General features: G+C 45.7%; 1 protein-coding gene across 1 annotated transcript; it reads left to right on the forward strand.

Annotated features, from left to right (window-relative positions):
• Positions 1-7667: 7667 nt before the first annotated feature.
• LOC309630471 (required for drug-induced death protein 1) lies at positions 7668-18516 on the forward strand. The gene is made up of 2 exons (XM_082395800.1): positions 7668-8057; positions 16007-18516. The coding sequence occupies exons 1-2, from the start codon at positions 7761-7763 to the stop codon at positions 16124-16126; spliced, it is 417 nt and encodes a 138-aa protein (XP_082251926.1). The 5' UTR covers positions 7668-7760; the 3' UTR covers positions 16127-18516.
• The last annotated feature ends 3244 nt before the right edge of the window (positions 18517-21760 follow it).

The raw sequence follows: 21760 nt of genomic DNA on the forward strand, positions 1-21760 counted from the left end.
CTTTTCACTTTTCCTACAGCTTTTTTTCAGCTGTTCTCTCCAGCAAATGAAAAATGGATTCTTACTATCATTATTATTTGAAAATTAAATGACCTCCAAATAGATATACAGCAGACATATTTTTTTTCTTAGCTACTTGTGAAGGGGCTGGACAGGGTGAAAAAATCCAAGCACTTTTGCTTCAGATGTCAAGTACAAAATGGGATCTAAAACTTGAGCTGTAAATTAATGCTTTCTTTAACCTGCTTCTTTTACAAGTATGATCCTGTTTGTTAAAGGGATTTTATTAACTATGGAAAGAAATGAACCCGTGAAATGAAACCATGTAGAGCTCTTAGAATATGCCTGGCTCTTTGTAAGACCCTAATAAATGTTAGACACAATAGAAGTTTGCTGTTATTATTTTTCTTATTTGTTGCCAGTATTTCTCAGCTTGTTGTTTGTCTTTATTTCTCTTAATGCTGTCTGCCGAATTACTGGTCTTTCCTTTATAATTTCTTTCATCACTCTTAACCATAAGAAGTCTTCTCCAATCCAGACATTTAACAAATGTTTATTTTCTTACAGTTATAAAAAAAGAAATGAATCCAGACTGAGATATTGGTTCAGATTTTTAAACTCTTGTGCATGTTGTATTCCCAGAATATCATGGACAGATGTGACCGGAGAAATCATTTCATTCACACCCTCATTTCTATGATGAGGAAACAGAATTCAAAGATGTCATAATGATTTGGTCCAAAGTCTGGCACAGGAAGGGTTTACACTCTGGTCTCTGTGCTGCCTGTGCTTTCCAGCATCCTCACCAACATCCCCTTTTATATTTCTCTTCGTGGAACCATCTTCAGAAAAGTTTGATCTTTTGAGCTGCATTCGAGTAATAATGCATTTGTCAATCAAAGATTTGGGTCAGGGTGAGATAACCCCTGCCACAATATTGAACGGATATAATCCCAGCCCAAAGCACAGAAATGCCATACCATTTCTTTTAAAATGTTTGACACGTTGAAATTGTTGTTAGTTCCAGTTATTACCAGAGGGAACCACTAGAGGTCAGAGAAAACCCCTGTCCGGGATGCAGTGCTTGTGTCCTACTACCCACAATGGTTGGAACACTACAGACCTGTCTATACAACAGACACCCCGTTGCCCTTGAAAAGTGCGTGGTCTTGTGGCCCACATTCTCTAGATTTAACTAAGAGAACGTTTATTTCTTCTGCCTACTCATGGATTTGAGGCTAACATTCTTTGCTGCTTCAGTTGAATTTTTCACGTTTTTGATTCACTCAGGTTGTTTAAAATGTCCTTCCATCTGGCTACAAAGGCACTCTCAACTTCATTCCATTGGGTCCCTCATATCAAAATGTAATGGTTTTATAAATTTTCTGGAACTTGATGGAATTCTGCATTCTTTTCATACTGTGGGACTCTAATAGGGTCAAAAACCTAGAGATATTAAAATAACATCTAAAAAAAAACCCAGTCTTTTATAACCACATTCTTTTCATACTGTACACATTTTTTCTCTTAGAATACTGTGATGAGCCAATGGCTTTTCATTGACTCAATTTGTTTTAGTTACTCGTGGTCATTAGTTGTGTGTGTGTGTGTGTGTGTGTGTGTGTGTGTGTGTGTGACCAAAATTTTATGTTAGCTAAAGCAGTCCTTTAACTGGCCCAGGTAGCCTAAAATGCACAATATTTACTTGTCTTTGCTCTCTAGTAACAAGATATCACAAGCCCATCTTACACCTTCTGTATCCTAGACATGCATTCGGCCAATTTTTCCTAAGCCGCATTTCCCTTCCATGGAAATTGATATTAGAAACCAAACTCTGAGCACTAGAGGTGCTTACCTGACTTTGTGCTACTAGGATGATGTGAGCTGTAGGCCACTTCAGTAGACAGAGATGGAAAAAAATACCTCTCTATCTCTCTATCCATCCATCTATATTTACAAACTCGTATGTAATAAGTTCATAACCATTTTCAGCTTAGTCTTAACATTACTTCACAACTGTAATATTTAAATTCTTAATTTTATATCCAAACTATAATTATGCCTTCTTTTATCATAAATGATACATATAATTGTCACTCTGAAGCTCTTGATTTATAACAAAGCAAACAGAATTGCTGATTTAGTTTACTTGCCAATAAAAGAAAAATGATCCAAAATAGTGATACCAGTATTAGCAGTAACTATTAAATTGCTAAATGAAATTCAAATTTGTCTTTGTACTTACTTGTGTCCTTAGAGTGCACCAAAGGATATAGAATAAAATTACTTTGGTCTGGAGAACTCTGAAATAATCCCTCATTCTGTGGGTTAGCAAAGTTCTGTCCAAATGGTTCCATTCATTTTCAGTTGAAGGGGTCAACATTTGACAGTTCTGAGTTCCTAATATTTTAGTTTCTGCTTTTTACTTTGGGCTATATTCAGCCACTGGCAAAAGGGTAAGTCAGTTTTATTACTTCGCATCATGAAAATAAATAGAAATACCTCAACAGTTCAATCTTCTGAGTATTGAACAGGAATTTCATTTAGTCGCTGTCTGCCTCATTTACAATGACTCTGTGCAGAGCTATATGTGTGAGATTTATATATGTGCGTTCTGGACAAACCCAGACAAACCCATTCTGACAAACCCATCTTATTCAATTTGTCTTAATACATTTGGAATCTACAGTTTCATGTCTCCAGTTACATTTTCATTGTACTAAATTCTATCCTAATATCAGAACTTTTTAATGATCTTCTTCCCCCACCTCACCCTCTGCCAGCTTCAAGTTTTTGTTTTCTCTTTCATATATGATAGCATTCCCTTCTAATCAATACATTATTTGTGCTAAGTATTGTTGTATCAAACTAAATATTTACTTGGTTTTACTATATATAAGCCAAGACGGTTTTCTGTGTTGCTGTTTTCTAAATACAGAACCAGTTATTAAAATATCTTAACCCACCTCCAGGAAATACATGATATTTTTATTATTTATTATATTTGAATATATATATATATATATATACATATATAATTGAGTGATGCACTGTTGGCAAAGGAGAATACATATCAAAGCAGGTTTTTCAGGTTTTGTCAGAAATGTTTGTTTTCTTTTAACTCATAAGGTCATAATTCTGACCTTTTTCCTCTACACATACATTTTTCTATTATCAATATTCAACGCAAATAGCTCAGTGGTTTTCCAAAGCTTCAGTGGCTTTTGAATAAATCCAACCAAATAAGATACAATTCCATTATAGTGTTGAAGGATGATTTTGAATGTTATACGTTACACTTTAAAGCTTCATCCACAGAAGACTTCTGATTCTGCTTCTGATGCAGAATGATGCACCAGTGGGGGATGCAGGGACGCCTTGGTGAATGGAATTCCAGAGAGGGACAAGCCTCTCACGGATGGGCAGCGGGCGTGCAGCCTTCACTCCTGGGCAAGTCGCTGAGCTGGGTGCGGGGACCCGAGGAGGGGACTTGCCTGGTACTGAGAGGTGACGCCTACAGGTGAGGGGGAAAGAGCCAAGCTTTTTGTTACATGTGGACTGGCAAGCTAGACTGGAATCTGGACGAGCCCCAGATAAAAAGTAAACAAATCACTTGGCCACGCGATGGCCCTCTTTTCCCTGGAATTGTGCTGAGAAAGCTGCAGAGGGGCAGCTCTGGGAAGCACGTGGGCTTTCTCGAACTTTCCCACCGTGGTTGATGCCAGGGCCCTGCTGGAGTTGAAGCCAGGGTGAACAAATGCTGACACTATGCTCCAATCCCCTTCCAGTCCCAGTGCTGATAAGATCAACCGCTTTGGCCTCTTGACCGTGGTGGCCCAGAAGTTTGAGGCTTGGGTTTATCAGAGGTGAGCTGGGTCTAATTTGAGCTGTGGCCCAGCCCAGCCTGGGCTCAGATGACTCTGGATGAGCTCCAAATGGTCAGCCCCTCACAGTAATCACAAGACAGGAAAAAGCTTGCTCTCTCTGGGAAAAAGAAAACAAAATTTAAAAAAAATTCTTCAGATTTCAAAGAGAAGCAATTTATGGAAGACCCTAGTTTTTACAATTGTAGTAAATTTTAGTTGTAACATCCTTTAACTGCAGTCCCAGGCTTACATTGTATTTACCTCAAATCTCTGATCTTTATCTTTGGTGCAGAAATCCAACCCCTTAAGTGAAATAAAAATGTGCTATGCCTGACATTCCCAACTTTGCATTCACTGGGATCTACATGAATGGGATTACCACAGATCAACCACAGATATATTTTTTAAGAAAATACTGGATTTCCCTGGTGGCGCAGTGGTTAAGAATCCACCTGCCAATGCAGGGGACATGGGTTCAATCCCTGGTCCAGGAAGATCCCACATGCCATGGAGCAAGTAAGCCCGTGCACCGCTACTACTGAGCCCGTGCACCGCTACTACTGAGCCCGTGCGCCACAACTACTGAAGCCTGAGCGCCTAGAGCCCGTGGTCCACAAGAGAAGCCACCACAACGAGAAGCTTGTGCACCGCAATGAAGAGTAGCCCCCGCTCGCCGCGACTAGGGAAAGACCGCGCGCAGCAACGAAGACCCAACGCAGCCACAAAACAAAAAAAAGGAAAGAAAATACTTAAAAACTTAAATGCAAATGTTAAATTTCCTCTTCCTATTATGCCATCTGTTTTTACCACCTTTTGAACTAAATGATAGTTAATGTAGAAGGCTCCAAATTTAAAATAATCTTTAAAAAAAAATTTTTTTAACATGAGAAAAGGCAGGAGTAGACCACCCTCCCTTTTGGGGGCTGCCCCAAGACTGAGACTTAGCTAGGATTCAAAACTGCTCCCCCTCTCACTTTACGTTGCAGTCTTTGGAAAAGTAAACCTGTTATATCTGTTGCATTGTTTATAACCAGCTCTTTTCAGCTCCAGAGATATGTTTCTTCTGGAGTCTAAGGCTACACAAATAAACTAATAGCTTTAAACAACTTTAATTCATAAAACTTCAGGTCCATAAAGATCTCTCCCTTTCCTTTTTTTTCTTTCTTTCCAAATTCACACATTTATTCCAAAACAGAAGATTAAAACATAAAACCTTTATATGTCTACAGATGGAAACTTTGTTTTCAATTAAATATCTGTAACTGTCTTATGCAAGTTATTCCAAATAAGCAATTATTTTTAAGACTCTGAGGTGTCTAAATATTTTTTTTTTTACTCACTAACTGATGATGTATTTTCATGAATCTTAGCCTTCCAATGTTTCTGCTCCTTTGAAGGTCAGGCTCCTAATTCTTACCAGGAAGGAAAGATTCCTATGGATTGGCACTCAGCCCTTTCCGTTCTCTTTCCTGTGAGCAGAGGCTAGGAGGTGAGCACACCCCAGAGTCCTTTGGGTCCTGGAGGGAATTTAACAAGTCTGCTTATAATCAGGTGCGCTCCCTGCTTTGAAAAGCAGACTGGGCTGAAAGCCATGCTTCTGCTGTTTTTGCTTCTTCTGCTAGTAAACCCAGCCCTGCAGGTGCTGAATTTTTCCGAGGGAGGAGAGAGGATTAACTTGAAATCAAGTTCAAGTCTCTGAGTATTACATGGAATTGGACATTTTAAGATTTAACATTATATAAACTGAGAACATATTTGCAACTTTGGGATTTTTGATTACCACTGTGAGGTCAGAAAAATTATAGGACTGCCTAAGTAGTCATGCAGGAGCAAGGGAAGCACTCTTCACACTGAATAACTTCTAAAGAGACGATGGTGAGCAACGTAAAGGTGGGTTCTGATTACATCTCCTTGAGTCCTACTTGCTCACTGACTATAGAGACAATCTAGGGATCAGTTTTCAGTTGCTCTAGTGTTTTGCTTTTTATCAGGCAAGCTAAATGTTGTTGTGATATTTGAAATGTATTTTGTATGGACAAAACACACTTTCCATCCCATGGACAATCCACCTATGTCTCCATTTATTATGTAGTCTGGGGGGTTCTCCGAAGTCAGTTTTGCACATAGAGAAAGGACAGTTAGGGTCTGTTTTTGTTTATAAGTTAATAGTTATTTTAGTAAAGTTACAAATCCACAGGTCAAGCTTCCCATAACCTTTTAAATTCAGTGTTGTTTTATTTCATTTACAAACCTAATAGAATTTAACAGTCACTGTAAGGGGTTTTATCATTCACTTAATTTAATTATCTTAAACATTTTAAGTGACTTTTATAAACTTAATATACGTGACTTTCTTTTCAAGTACTTCAACTATGTACAGGACTATGTAATTCTTATAAATACAGTAAATTAACTTATTTTTGTATTCCTTTCAAGTTAAACTTATAAGTCTAAATAAACTACCTGATTTTACATTTTACGTTGAAATCACCAGTAATTTTTGATATTCTAATATGTTAAATTATGACTATTTTATGTACTTAGAGCAGTATAACCAAATCATTCTTAAACATATCACACATTTTAATAGTATTAAAATATCAATGAAATAATAACACATTATTTTATACTTAACTCTAAGTTTTGAAGAATTAAAAGACACTTACCCACATAAGAAAGTAAGGCATCCCAAACAGATTGAGATTCACAGTGACCTGAGAATGCATATCTACCAGAGTGATATTCTCTTTTTTTTCCCCCAGAGTGATATTCTTGAAAATCGTGATTTTAATGATTACTTCATATGATATCATATGCTTGCACCAGAATTTCACTTGCCCATCCCCGTTGGTTTCCTTCACCTTTTCACTGAAGTCAGACTGTGATTAGCACCGTGGACACACTGCTCTGTGTTTCTGAATGTTTCCTTAACATAGGCACCTAGAAAGGTATGGCCGTTCTTCAGAACTCTTGATAAATATTTGCTGATTGCCTTTCCAAAAGCCTGTCTCCAGTTTGCGACCCATGAATATTGTATTATAACCATCCTCTCACCATACCCTCACCAGCATTGAGTATAATCTTTTTTAAAAAAATTAGTTTATTTATTTATTTATTTTTGGCTGCGTTGGGTCTTTGTTGCTGGGCGAGGGCTTTCTCTGGTTGCGAGGAGTCGAGGCTGCTCTTTCTTGCGGTGCGCTGGCTTCTCATTGCAGTGGCTTCTCTTGTTGTGGAGCACGGGCTCTAGGCACGCGGGCTTTGTAGTTGCGGCTCCCGGGCTCAGTAGTGGCTCGCAGGCTCTAGAGGGCAGGTTCAGAAGCTGTGGCGCACGGGCTTAGTTGCTCCGCGGCATGTGGGATCTTCCTGGACCAGGGCTCAAAGCCGTGTCCCCTGCACCGGCAGGCGGGTTCTTAACCACTGCGCCACCAGAGAAGTCTGAGTATAATCTTTGTTACTGTCATCTTTTTCATCACCATCATCATCATCTCTCATCATCTCTGCCAGCTTGCACGTGTGCAAAGGAAGTCTCACTATTTGGGGTTCACTTATTTCGTTGCAAGTGTGGTTGAACGTGCTTTGCGTGTTCATCGTGCATTGAGCTTTGGAGCAACCCTCACCCCTTTGGCCGGAGGATGGGATGCTGGCGGCTGGGCCCGACCACCGGAAAGCCAGGCCTGGGTGGAGCCGCCGCCATCCCGGGCCCTAGAGCCAGGGGGCGCTGCGATCCCAAGTTTCCCATCCACCTCCCCCCCACCACCACCGCCCCCCGCCCCGTCCGGGCTGGGCCGGGCTGCGCCGGGCTGGGCAAGGGCGGGCGGCGGGGGTGGAGGCGCAGGCTGGGCGCAAAGGTTGGTGTCTTCGTGCACCGACCTCAGCCGGAGGGCCCGCGGCACCATGACGGTGGGAGCCAGGCTTCGAAGCAAGGCGGCGAGCAGTCTCCCGCGCTGCAGGCCCCTCGCCCGGGGGCGAGGGCGGGCGGAGGGGGACGAGGAGGCGGCTGCTATCCTGGAGCATCTGGAGAGCGGGGCCGAGGCGGCGGAGAGCGGGGCGAGCGCGCAGCGCCCGGGGAGCCGGGGCGCGCGGAGGGTGCACCTCGCGGTCCTCCCCGAGCGCTACGAGCCGCTGGAGGAGCCGGCGTCGTGCGAGAAGCCCAAGAAGAGGTACCGGCAGAAGCTGAAGAAGTACGGCAAGGTAGGCATCCCACCGCCCCCACTGTCCCTTGGAGGTCGGGGAGCGCGGGGCGCCCGCCCGAGAGCCGGAGTCGGCTCCCCACAGTCTGACGGTCTCGGCCTCTCTGCGCGGCCCTGCACCCCCTCCGCCTCCCACGCGCACCCCCTTCCCGGCATTCACTCCTGGAGCCCCGAGACTGCTCACGCTGTCAACTGGGCAGTAAGGGGAAAGGGAGCTGCGGGGCGTGATAGAAATTAAATCAGAGGTTTCCCTGCGCACCGCTCCACGGCTCTCCCGATTCTGGCGGGTGGGTAACTTTCCCAAGGGGTCGCTTACCCAGGTGGTTCTTGTCCTAGGTGTGTCTTCCCACTCCCTTGTGTAGTTGGTAGGACGGGAATCAGTGTCCCTGTGTTACGAGTGGGAATACTGAGGGATTAGCGTGGTTAGGTGACTTGTAGAAGGTGACCCAGTTGGAAAGTAGTGAGGTACAGCCCAATTTGTCTGTTTTCCCGCAACGTCTTCTCGAGGATATCCTACTAGCTGAGAATTGTTTGGGTTATTTCTCCCAATATTCTCAAGGTGATTTCCAGGGCCTGGGAGCTCAACAATCCGTAAGTATTCACTTGTTGAATCTGCTTTTCTTCCCAGACAGCTATCTGTGTACTCTGCAAACCTACTGTCATTTGCATGGGGGTGGGTGGGAGAGAGAGAGAGACAGAGGGAGAAAGAGAGAGAATATGAATGTGAGACAGAACGGCAGTTTCCTCCTCAGAGATCAAAGCCCCAAACCAGGTGCTTTGGCCTGGAAACCCTTGAAGCTACTACTGCCTCTGGTCCCTGGGACTGGACAAGGCCGCCCAGAAGATAATCACAAAACTCATTCTATCCTGGCCAAAGGGCAGGGGCCCCATCTGATATATCATCCAGTCCTCCGGTGACCTCTTATCATACCTGAAACCGACGTCGCCACACCTGGAAACTTAGCTTTATCATCTTCTTTAAAGGTATGTCAGCAGCTTTGGGAACAGTAAACAAGCAGGCAGTGGTATAGTATATTAATAAAAACTATAAAGTTGGGACTTTCAGGCTTAGAGTCATGCTAGGACGAATCATCCTTCTTCCTGGTCCCAGCTGATCACACACAAAAAAAAGCCATCATTTGCCTCTCAGTTGGTGAACTGATAATGTGGAAATCTCGGCTCAGAGGCTGGCTGAGCTGAAGGTGCTTTGAGGGTTCTCACTATGTGTCAGGCGTTGTGCCGAGCACTAGAGACACAAAAATGGATAGGATGCAGTTCTGCCCCAGAGGAGGCCACAGCCTCCCAGGGGAGACGCTGCCCTATGGGGCACCACCACGGAGCTGCATGGGGAGAGCCCGGGCAGTTCATCTTCAGGGATGAGGTTGTAAAGTCAGGGAAGTTTTCAAATCAATGGTGACATGCAAACTGGGCACAGAAGGATGAGTCACGGTTTCACAGGTTAATGAAGAGGTACTAGGTTCACACCCACTAGCATAGCTCTTATTAGGGAAAAAGAAAACAGAAAGTAGCAAGTGTTGGTGAGGATGTGGAAAATCGGAATTCTTGTGCATTGCAGGTGGAAGTGTAAAATGGGGTAGCTGCCGTGGAAAACAATTTGGCAGCTCCTCAAAAAATTAAACACAGGACTGCCATATGATCCAGCAATTCCACTCCTAGGTACATACCCAAAAGAATTGAAAATAGATACTCAAACAAATATATATGGACATGTTCACAGCAGCATTATTCACAATAGCCAAAGAGTGGCAACAACCCAAATGTCCATCAATTGATAAATGGATAAACAACATGTGGTCCATACACACGATGGAATACTATTCAGCCGTAAAAAGGAAGGAAGTACGCGGCAGACACACAAGGTCACATATCGTATGTATGATTCCATTTATATAAAATATCCAGAATAGGTAAATCCAGAGAGGCAGAAGGCAGATGGGTGGTTGCCAGGGACTGAAGGGAAGGAGAAATGCAGAGCGACTGCTTAATGCGTGTGGGTTTGCCTTTGGGGATGATGAAAATATTTTGGAAGTAGATAGAAGTGGTCCTTGCATAACACTGTGAATGTGCTCAATGCCATTGAGTTGTTCACTTGACAATGGTTAATTTTTACATTATGTGAATTTCACCTCACCTAAAAAAAAAAAAGAATTTCGCCAGATAAAGAAGGGGTGGCATCCAAGGTGGAGGGCAGAGTGCTAGCAGAGATGAGGCAGGTGAGAGCTCTGGAGTGTTACATGCTAGTTCAATAGACCAGGAGGCCAGGCGAGGACGCTGTCATGTTGGAGTTGGATGTGCCCTTTCTGCCCTTCAACTTCCACTTTCTTGATGGCGACCAAGAAGGTCGACATCTAAGCTCCAACATGGAGGAAGCAGATGGTCCACCCTTCTTTGTTGAAAATCCATGAGAATAGCCAAGTCTTCGCTAGAAATGTGGGGAGGTGACTTTCCCCGCTTTGGTCACCAGGTGAAATTTTATTGCACTTGGGCCATTGGAATAAGGAATGACCTGCAAATAGTTCAACGTGGTTAAGGAATGGCTTTTCCTTCAAGGAAGGGTGAATAAAGTTCCTTTTTATCTGTTAACCGCTGAAATCCTTCACCCAAGTCCCTTCCTGCTTCTATTTAAAGAAAGGTGTTCGGCTTTTGTGAACTGTCCTAGGATAGGCTCGCCTTCCCCTGCTGCCCCTTGGCCCCAAGCAGGGTCGACCCAATGCTGTGCCGGGTCCAGTCCCTGGCGGGAACCTCTGGGCTCGAAAGGCTGGGTGCCTGGGACTCTTGGCGGTCAGTGGCCCCAGTTGATTTTTAAGTAATGGTGTGAGTGTTCAGATGGGCAGGAGTTGCTGGGAGAGTGCTGTTTGCTGGGTGTAGGCAAGGGGAAAGGGTGTGGGTTTGCTGTGCTCTTACAGGCTGCCGGGTGCTCTGTTGCACATACGATGCACAGTAACCCTGAATCTTCTCAACGACCTTAGAAAGCCATGGACTCCCATTATGCAGTGAAGGCAACTGGAGTTTCAGGAAGTTAAGCTCTTTGTTGAAAGCCACACAGCTAGAGCAGCAGAGCGGGGAGTCAGCAGTCTCCCCTGGCCCCTGCCTGTTCAAAAGCAGTTAGGGTGGAGGGAGGAGCGGGATGAGGGAACCAAACCCCAAACTTAGCTTCAAATAGGAGGTCGCCTTTCCCAGGCACCTCTGAGAGCCACAAGAAGAAGTGCAGATAAGGAAAGTTATTAAATTTTGTTACTCAGGCAGCTAGGAGGGGGCTGGAGAGGGGAAACACAGGGTGTGGAATAAACTTGAGCTCAAGAGGAAGAAAAATGTCCCACGTCTAAGTAGGGGGTTAGGACAGGGGACCTGGAGCCAGACTGCCAGGCGCCAGCTGTGCTCAGCCTCCTACTGTGTGTGTGACCTTGAGCTCTGCCCTCCTCTCTGCCTCGGTTTCCTCATCCGTCACATGGGCTAATACTAGGGCTGTGGTAAGGAGTAAATGAGTTAGTCCATGTACAGGTCTTGGAACTCACCTGGCATATGGCGAGGGTCCTGTAATTGTTGTTGGCTGTTATCTAAGGGGATGGAGGAGAGGTCCCATATGACTGTTTCTTCTCTGATCAGTTTTTAATGAGCTCTAACTCAGAAAAAAAATCAGCTTCTGTAGCTGACAGCCCACCTCAGCTTTGTGCCTGGGTCCTGACCAAATTTCACAAGGGAAGACTTGATTTTTATACTTGGGGGAAAGGGATCTTTGTTGAGAGCTCGTTCCCTTTTGGAAACTGGGGGTGGGGACAGGGAATCCCTGACATCTTTGGGGTTACCCGGGAACCCCCAGAAAAGCCTCACTCCCTATATTACTTTGCCTGTAACAGATTACCACAAATATAGTGATTTAAGGCAACACAAATTTATTCTTCTACAGTTCTGGAGGCTAAAAGTCATCTTCCCTGAGCTACAGTCAACAGGCTGGTTCCTTCTGGAGGCTCCAGAGGAAAACCCTTTCTTTGCTCTTTTCAGCTTCCAGAGGTCCCCTCCTCCATCTTCAGGGCCAGTGGCACAACATCTGCAAATCTCTTTCTCTCTGTCCCTCTGCTTCTGGCACTGCATTGCCTTCTCTCCGACTCCTCCTGCCTCCCTTTTGTAAGGATGGTTGTCTTTATTTGGATCTTTATAAAGATATAAGAATCCTTATAATGATTGGGGCCCCCTGGATAATCCACGGTAGTCTTCCCAATTCAAGATCCTTCATTAGATCACATCCACAAAGTCCCTTTTGCCATATGAGGTAACATGTTCACAGATTCTGGGGATTAGGGCATGGGCATCTTGAGGGGAGGGCATTATTCAACCTACCACACTGTCCCGTGATCCCCCAGGCCCCTCCGCCCCTCTGAGAGATTATATGGGTTGAAACTCTACTCGGATCAAAAGATTTCAAAATCTGCTCCCTCCAATGACACTGAAATGGTCGGTGATATTTTACATTTCTTTGCATCACATTTCTCAAATCTGTGTTTTGACTGTGTTCTAGCTAATGAGCTATTTTAGTAATTTTTTTTTCTCATTTGCAAAGATGAAGTGACAAGCAGTTTTTTAAAATAGCAGGCTGAGGGAAATGGATGTACAAATACCCAAAATGTCAAGTTTAATGCAGGCCATCCATGATTCTAGGGGCTTGGCTTATAAAGGATGCTCTGAACTGTTAATACTTACTCCAGGAGGACAGTTTTTGTCGTTGTTGTTATTTCTAACAGGTACGTAAAATTCTCCCACGGAATCTTATTACACATTTATAGAGATGTTTCTCTCAGCGGCGTCACTGCCTCCCTGTCCCCAACACACACCCTAATGTCCCATTGGGAAGTTGACGAGGCAGTGTCCTGGGAATCAGTGTCTAAAGAGGCCATCAGAGTTACCTTCCTCTCCCAGAACTTCTCCTTTGGCCTGAGAACAACCAAAGGAAACACCCGGTCCCTTTCTGGATACTGGGCATACAGTACTGAGCACGGCCTCTCCTGTTATCCTGAGGTCTCTGAAAGCTGACGTAAGCCTGAAATCATAGGAAAGTACGGTCTTAAGAAACTTTCCTGAACAGATAACAAAATATCTTAGATTTCAAAATTACCACCACACACGTAAATTACTGCAGAATAAAAAGAGGCAAAGGTTATTTTCCAATAAAGGTAGCTGACCTTTGGGAGCACTCCTGCTGCCTGCATTTGGTGCCAGGCACTGTTCTAAGGGCTTTCCTTGCGTAAACCTTTTTAATCCTCTTCACCCAACGAGATGGTTACTAAATATGCCCATTTTATAGGTGAGGAAACTGAGGCCAATGAAAATTAAATAAGCGATTGGGCTGGAATTTAAGCCCAGGCCGCAAGCAATCAACTGTAAGGTTATGTACTGCCTTCCTTAAAGAAGGGAAGTGTATGTGGGGAGTAAGGACACAGGCCCTAAAGTGAGATTTCTTTGGGATTGAACTTCAGCCCTGCCTCTTACCAGCTGTATAATCATGGATAAATTTAACTCCTTGATGCATCCTTCTTGTTGAAGCCTGATAGCCAAAGGCCTCTAGGAATGCACTAGTAGCCAGTCCAAGTTAGATCTGTCTGTTTGTTGCAGCAAGGAAGAGTGTATGCCAGAGGAATCATGAGGCCTCAAAAAGTAGAGCCCTCAAGTAGAGAACTGAATATTTGAGTCTGAGCCGAAGATATAAATATGGGATTTATCAGCATACAGGAAATACTTAAAGTCATTGGAAATGAATGAGACCACCTGTGGAGAGATTATAGCCCAAAATATTTTTTTAAATAAAAAATAAAGAACAGGACTGAACAACTCCAACATTTTAAAGTTTGGTAGAAGGGAAAGAAAGCTGAGGAGGGCCATAAAAAAGAATGAAATAATGCCATTTGCAGCAACATGAATGGACCTAGAGATTATCATACTAAGTGAAGTACGTCAGACAAAGACAAATATCACATAATGCCACTTAAATGTGGAATCTAAAAAAAGATACAAATGAACTTACTTACAAAACAGAAATAAACTCACAGGCATAGAAAACAAACTTACCAAAGGGGAAAGGGGGGCGCGGAGGGATAAATTAGGAATTTGGGATTAACAGATATACACCACTGTTTATAAAATAAACAACAAGGACCTACCGTATAGCACAGGGAACTATATTCAATATCTTGTAATAACCTATAATGGAAAAGAATCTGAAAAAGAATATATACATGTATGTATATATATATGTATATGAATAACTGAATCGTTTTGCTGTACACCTGAACCATTGTAAATCAACTATATTTCAATTAAGAATTATTTTAAAAAAAGAAAGCTGAGGAGGGGCTTCATGTGAGGTAAGGGAAAACCAAGAGAATATGGAGTCAAAGAGGCCAAATGAGTGTTTCATGAAGTTTGTCCAGAGCTGTTGAGAGTCAGGGGGAAGACAGAAAAATGCTCATTGGCTCAGGCAGCATGGCGGTGGCAGATGGCCATGACCAAGCAGTCCTGGATGGGTCAGGGTAGGGGAAGAGGGAATAAGAAGGGAGGAAGTGGAAGCTGTATGTGCAGATGGCACTTTCCACTGGTTTGCCGTGAAGGAGAGCAGAGACCCAGGCAGGACCTAGAGAAGGGTACGGAGTCAAGGGGACAGCTGAGCATATTTGTAAGCTGATAGGAATGATCCAATGGGGAGGAAGAGGATGGTGATATTGGAGAAAGGAAAGCTGAGGGCAAGGTGAGAGAGGGTACCAACAGCAAGTGTCAAGGGAATGGCCTTGGGGGAAGAGGGCCATTTTCTCTACTGGAACACCGGCAAGGTGGGAGGAGAAGCTGGGGCAGGTGTAGACAGTGGTAGAGGATGAACGGGTTCCCTAATGACTTCTGAGTCGGTGAGAGATGAAGTGGGATCATCTAATGAGGGTATGGACACTGTGTGTGTTTCTCTGTGTGCACTGGGGGCAGAGAGGCTTGTGGAGAAAGGAAAAGGTAAGAAATAATATCTGGGAGAGAGGGACAGTCAGCCTACTGGACTGACAGACTAGGCTGGCCAGGCAGTGTTGGAAGTCAAAGGGAGGTTTGTGATTGTGATCAGGGATTTTAAGTGGTTATTGGAGTTGGAAAAATCAAGGGTGTAGAGACAAGATGTGTGATGATGTCCAGGTCACCTACATGGATGTTGTGGTCACGGAGAAGGATGACAGAAGTTGGGGGTGGAGAGAGAAAGGGGGAGGGGGAAAAGCACAGTCAGTGTTAGTCGGTGGTGGTGGTCTTCATTTTTCCGTTGCGATTCCACTTGAATCCCTTGGATGCCCTCAGTCTAGCACCAGGCCTTGAAGAGGAGGAGGAGGAAGAGTGGATACCAAGAAAGAAAGGCCCAGTCCTTACCCTCAAGGAGTGTAGAATTGTATCGGGAACCCAAGACTTCCGCAGATGCAGCAAGGACAGAGCAGTAGGAGATTTTAAAGACACAAATGTGGGTCAGGAAGGGGTGTGCCCTGGAGGCAGAGGGAGGACTGCGTGGGCTTTCAGATCAGGTGAATGACGGAAAACTCTCGACCCGGCCTTCAGCAGACCCAGTAACTTAGCTGGAACAGAAGAGAATGGGCTTTGGTTTAAAAAATACAAGAAAACTGGTTTGGTTTTAAAAGTAGCAGCTTCACTGCTGTTTCCAAGAAGATCTCTGAAGGATCTGGAAACACACGGGGCTGGAAAGCCCTTTTCAAGGAACCGGTGTCTGTTCTGAGCCCCCCAGTGTTCGTATGATGGGGTTGGGCGTGGGACGCCAGAGAGCTGAGAAAAGGCTAGCTGGCTCCTTTGCCCTGGGAAGATGAGGCGAAATGATTCTTTATGTGTGGCACCATTGTGCATGGAAGATTACGAAGTTGCCTCGCCTAACCCTTTGCTGTTCTCTTCTGTTCTTAAAAACAGAATGTTGGGAAGGTTATCACCAAAGGATGCCGCTACATCGTGGTCGGCCTGCAGGGATTCGCCGCTGCCTACTCCGCCCCGTTCGGTGTGGCCACCAGCGTGGTGTCGTTTGTCCGCTAGTTCGGGAGCCGCCTGGGCAGATGCCACGGGAGGGGCTGGAAGCCTCTGTTCCGGGAACAGCGTGCATCCAGGAGCATTTCAGACTTGAACTCACAAAATCCTCGGAAGAAAGAAGACATCTTGGTTGAATTGGATGAGTGTTTCACATGAGTCATCCCCATCCGTCTGCTGAGCTTTCCACGTGTCTGGGACACAGGTGGCCCTGGTGGACAATCCCGCAGAGAATTAGGCTGAGGTCAGGCTTGGGATTAGGATTAGTTCGCTAAAACCGGGGCTGCCCGTGAAGGGGGCGGGGGCTGGTGTGGAGACAAACACTTGACAGAAGTCCGCGCTCTGGGTGGGTGGCAGAGTGGTGATTGGGGACAGGGATGGGGGATTTGGATCTGGAGTGAGCTGATTTGCTCGATTCTGGAAAGCTCACAGGCTGACAGGGCTCCCAGCCCTTAGCTGCTTCGGTTCTGAGCACACCCAAGGAGCTGTTTGTTCCTGAAGTCATCCCCCCATCTCCTTCCTGTACCCCTTGGCCACCAGGAGTTTTAATTACAGGCTTGAGAAGAAGGAAGGAAGAAAAACCTCTTTGAAGGCTACGATGCTTTGAAAGCTGTGTTGACGATGTGTCATGACTGTTTCAAGTAGATGAAGACTTGTCACTTTCACCTCCTCTGACATGAATGTGGAGGTGGTGTGAGGGTGGGAAGATCAGCAAGTTCAGGTGCAGGTTGTTTGAGGGAGAGAGCGCTCCCGAGGGCTGCCGGGCCCAGTCCAGCCCAGTCCAGCCCAGTCACATGGAGCTGGCCATACTCCCCTGCAGGCAGATGGCTGGCTGAGGTCGTGGGCCTCCTGACTCAGCTGCCTGCGGTGCCATCAGCCCCCTCGTCCTCGACATCCAGCCGACGAAGCGTGCTCTCTCTGGGGAGAGAGGGAGGTGCTATACCTGGAAATGAAAGTGTATGATTTAGAGAAGGAACCAGAAAGTAGGAGACAGGTACGAAGGAAGCAGAAGAAGGGTGCTGGGCGAGAGAAGCGGAAGCACAGGTGCCAGTTCTGCATTATCAGTGTTGGAAAATCTTAGGCTCTGGGCGGGGTCCAGGGGAGGCTGGGTGGCCAGAGACGCCGTGCTGGTGCTTCCAGACCCTCTGAGGCCTGTGAGCTCACACTGGCTGCCTTTGGCGCAACCTTTCCTCTTCTGTGCTGCCCAGTTTGACATCATCTCAGCTGGATTCAAAGTTAGGGCGGGTGAGGGTCCTGGGCCTGGAGGGTGACCCCTGAACTGCCACTGGACCATCGGACGGGGGATGCCCGCTGCCAACCTCCACGATAGGCCCCTGTTCTGACCTGGTTTCCAGAATGTCCTGAAGTCCAAAATAGTTATTACGGACCAGTCTGCAGGATTGGAGGCAACACCTGCTTGTTGCCCCGTGAAGTTTCCCGGGGCAGGGAAATGAGGGCTCCGTGCTCATGCGTCACCCATCAAACCCAGCCAGGTGGCACCGGGAAGTGGAGAAGGTTGGAAGACAGACAGATGGACAGAAAGAGGAACGAGTGGAGGGGAGCGTTGTAGCCGTGAAGCTAGATTGTGCTTCACGTTCTGGAGGCTCATGTTGAACATGAACTTGGACCCAATTCCTGCATCATTAATATCGGTGAGGAAAAGAGAAAACAAATGGTCTTGTTTTAGCTCAAATGATGAGAGTTGATGATGGCACATTTTCACACATGTACGATAACTATAGCTTGCCTGGCCACGCTGGGAGTCAGGGAAAAGAGGCGACATCCGTGGAAGAAAAAGCAAAGCATCGTCTGGTGGGAAAGAGAGTCAGGCCTGTGCGACCTGCTGGTCACAGGAAAGGCAGACGGGAGCAAGGAGCCTGTGTGGGTTTGGAGGACGCATTCCCGCTGGCCCAGTGCGCTGACCTGCCCCCAGAGAAGCCCGCTGAGTCTCCCAGGGGACGTAGAAGTGTGACCTGGGAGGGACAAGAGCGGCTGAAGCCTGTCCAAGGGAGAATTGCCCCCCCCCACCCCCAAATTAGAGGCATTATAAGGCCAAGCACTTTTGGCTCTCACGTTTTGGAATTCTGGTTAAGAATTAATCCAGAAATTTCAAAAGTCAAAACCTCGCAGGGATGGTCCCGGGAGCCAGATCCGTGTGCACAGAAGATGAACTGCTCTAAACTGTCACTCAGCTGAGTTGTCATTTCCCCCGAGACAAGGCGCCCATGCCGCAGATTACCTTTTTGCCTTTTCTTTCTCTTTAGTTTTTAAAAACATATATCAGCATCCACACCCTACTAAAAATTGAGTTAGAAGTTTCCCTTGACACGATTGACCAAGAGGCTTCTTTTGTATGCTTTTCTTCCGTATTCTGTAAATAAAAGGCCCAATTTGTCTAATGTTTCTGTGCGTGAAGAGTTTTTCACCCCTTCATGCAGTGGGGGACACCTCCCTGGGGGGCCCCCAGCAGGAGCCCAATGCTGCTCCCCAAGACCAAGGGGAGGGACAGGGGCCCTGACTCACTGGGGACTCTGCTTGGGTGTTAAAGGGGGACTGTCCTCCGGAGAACGGGTGTCAGTGTGCAGGAGCCTCAGCTCATGCATTTGTTAATAACGAAGGTTTCCAGAACCTCTGATTTGGATCTAGAGAGTCTAGTGTGTAGCCAGGAAGCTGCATTTTCCACAAGCAGCCTAGAAGATTCTGAAGCAGCTGTTGCTCTGCCTGAGCTGGGAAATGCTGGACCCAGGGGCTGCTGCAGGTTGCATTGGCCAGTGGGCTCCAAGGTGGGACCTCAGGTCAGCCAGGTGCCAGCCCCAGCTGGGCACGCATAGGATGCCCGCTCACTGAGCCTTACAGAAGCTTCTGGAATTGCTGTCAGATTATCCACCCAGGCAGGGTTGGGGCCACGTGTGTCAACCAACCTTTAGGCTTAGGACAAAGCAGAAGCTATGTCCCTGATGTCTTCAGCTGCCCTGGAATCACCCCTACTGTCCCCCTGCTCAGCACCTGTGCTTTGTCAGAGAAGCTCCAGCTGGTGGTGTCCGTCACCAAGAAGTACCCCGAAGCAGGACTTGAACTCAGACCTCCCCCTCGCATCCACCAATAGTCCTCCTGGGCATGGCAGTGCCCTCAGCAGAAAGTGCTTGTGGGGCTGGGAAGCCATCAATGCAATTTTAGATTCAGGCGGTTGCTGTGACAGGTTTTGCACCTGTGATGTCCCCCCGCCCCTCTGCAGGAGCAGAGACGAACTGAATTTAACTTTGTGATGCCATCATCCCCAAAATGTTGTGAAAACTTTAAAGATTTTCCTGTAAACTTATTTTATAATACAAACTATACCCAAAGTTAAAGAAAAACAAAAAACAAAACAAAACAAAACAAAAAAAGCGAATGCCCTCAGCATCCTTGTACAGGCTGCATTTGAGAAGTTCCGTGATTTTGCCAAACGCCCAGATGGTTCCTGAGTAAAAAAAATCTCAAATTCCCTTGACCATTCATGGAGAAATGGGGAAAAATTAATAATACATGGGATCGTGGTTTTTTAGAGTCAAAGTTGTTTTTGAGCCAAACCACTCTATCGTAGCCAAAGGGAAAGAAGGTCTCTTCAGGTTTTTTAGAAGGCTCACTGCTAGATCCCGGTGGGTACACAAACCACACAGGAGCGGAGGCAGAGAGGGGAGAGGAACGGAGGAGAAAAATAGAGGCTTGCTTGCCTGACGCCCCAGGGGTGCCTGGTGCCTTTCACCCTGCAGCTCCATCTAGAGACAGAAATTAGGATCAGAACTCAGCACCTTCAAGCACTGGCTTTGCTTTTTTTAAAGGTGTTTCTCAGGTGATTCCTCTTGCACAATCTGTTGACAAGGCTCTAAACAAATGTATCTGGTTCAAAGCAGACAAAAGAATCAGAGCAAAAGTAATGACAGACACAGAGCTGAGAGGTCACACTTCCCTTTGCTTGCCCTGTAATTCCAGAGTAAACCACTTCCACACAGACTAGCTTTCTTCATTGAAAATGAAGGGAGATTACTTGTTTTTGTTTTACTTCCTATGGAAGATGTTTATAATTGCTGCAGAAGTAGAAAGTGGTGATATAACCTTTCTTTTCCTTTTTTTTTTTTTTTTTTTTTTTGCGGGGAGACTTACCCATTGGAAAAACCCTTTACTTGTTTATCTTCTTTAATCATTGAAAGAATCCTGAGTTAAGTATTATAATGCCTGCAGGCACAGAGCTAGGAAGCAGAGACACTTCATGTTGTAGACGATGATTCCTGTATTTGGAGATCTTTGGAGTTGAGGAGAAAATGGCATCTAAGTGATTTATGCACTTTTCTTCATCACCTCATTTTTCCGTACAAAATCAGACTTGAGTTTGTCTTTCAGTGTTTTCACTTCAATAAATCAGTGAGCCACTCCTGTGATCGGCCCCCATTCTACCTGCTCCCCCTGGTCATGGCTCTGCTGCACGTAGGATCAGAGAGGGAAGCCAAGATGCAGCAAACATCTACTAGATTCAAGGCTGTCAAGAAAAAAATGTTGCCTGTCGTTCCAGTTCTACAAGGATCAAGCCATTAACCACTGCAGTCACCCAACCACAGTGCCCCTGAGGGGAATTCAGGATGCAGAGAGACAAGAAGCATTCTGCGCGTTGGATATACTGGCCCTCGACTAGTTCAGATGCATACCTAAGGAAAAATTTCAGTGACCCAAGATTCTTGCATCTCCTCTGAGATAGAAAAACACTAAAATCATTAACTTGAGATGTCTATTCTTTGTGATCAGCAGTCATCCTTTTATGCTTGACTGCATGTTTTCCCCAGCCAAAAAAAAAAAAGTGCATATATTTTTTGTTTGTTCTTTAACTTGGAATTTTAAGTATGTACATAAATAGCAACATGAGAATGAGGAGTTCTAAGGCTTATTCGTTATCTCTAGATGAAAGAATTTCAGATGAGTCCACTTGTAGTAGTGATACTTGTAGCGTCGCTGACGATAACAGAGGCCTAGCATAGCTTTTTCTGGCTCCTATCTTACCTCTTGTTCGGCTGCAGGCCGACAAGCCTTGTACTTGCCCAGCCTTGAGACCGAAGACAGAGCCTGAAGTCAGTGACAGAGACATCAGTGGTTTAATGGCTGGGGGAATGTCTGAAGCAAGGTCCTGGGGTGACACCCTACTGTGTGCAGCAGAGAGTGGGCAGGACAAGGCGGCAGCCTTCACTCCCAGGGGCAGGGGGAGTTTACCAGTTACAGGGGGAATTATGTCAGGTTGGCCCCGTGGTTACCAGGGAAACCAGCAGAGCGGCATTCCCTTTACTTCCCCTTTGATAAGCTGTTAGGAACAATCATTAGCTGGGACCTGGGGCAAGTATGTAGGAAGGTCAGTCCTGTGAGTAGGCTGTAGGTGGAGCAGGCACTGGGCCAGCGGGAGGTTGGGGGGATGTACAGAGAGCAAGAGAACAGCCATCTTGAGTGGCCTGACCATACACCTCTTCAGAGCAGTTCCTCAGAGCTAGCTGAGAGGCTGTTTCCCAGGCTATAGTCCTCAGTAAGGTCCCCGAATAAATCATAACTCACAACTTTCGCTTTTTGTGTTTTTCTTTCAGTCAGTAAGGCATTGTGCTGGGTGGCTTGATGACATCAATTTAA

Source organism: Balaenoptera borealis (genome assembly GCF_965194805.1).
Source record: "Balaenoptera borealis genome assembly, chromosome: 1".
Lineage (NCBI taxonomy): Eukaryota > Metazoa > Chordata > Mammalia > Artiodactyla > Balaenopteridae > Balaenoptera > Balaenoptera borealis.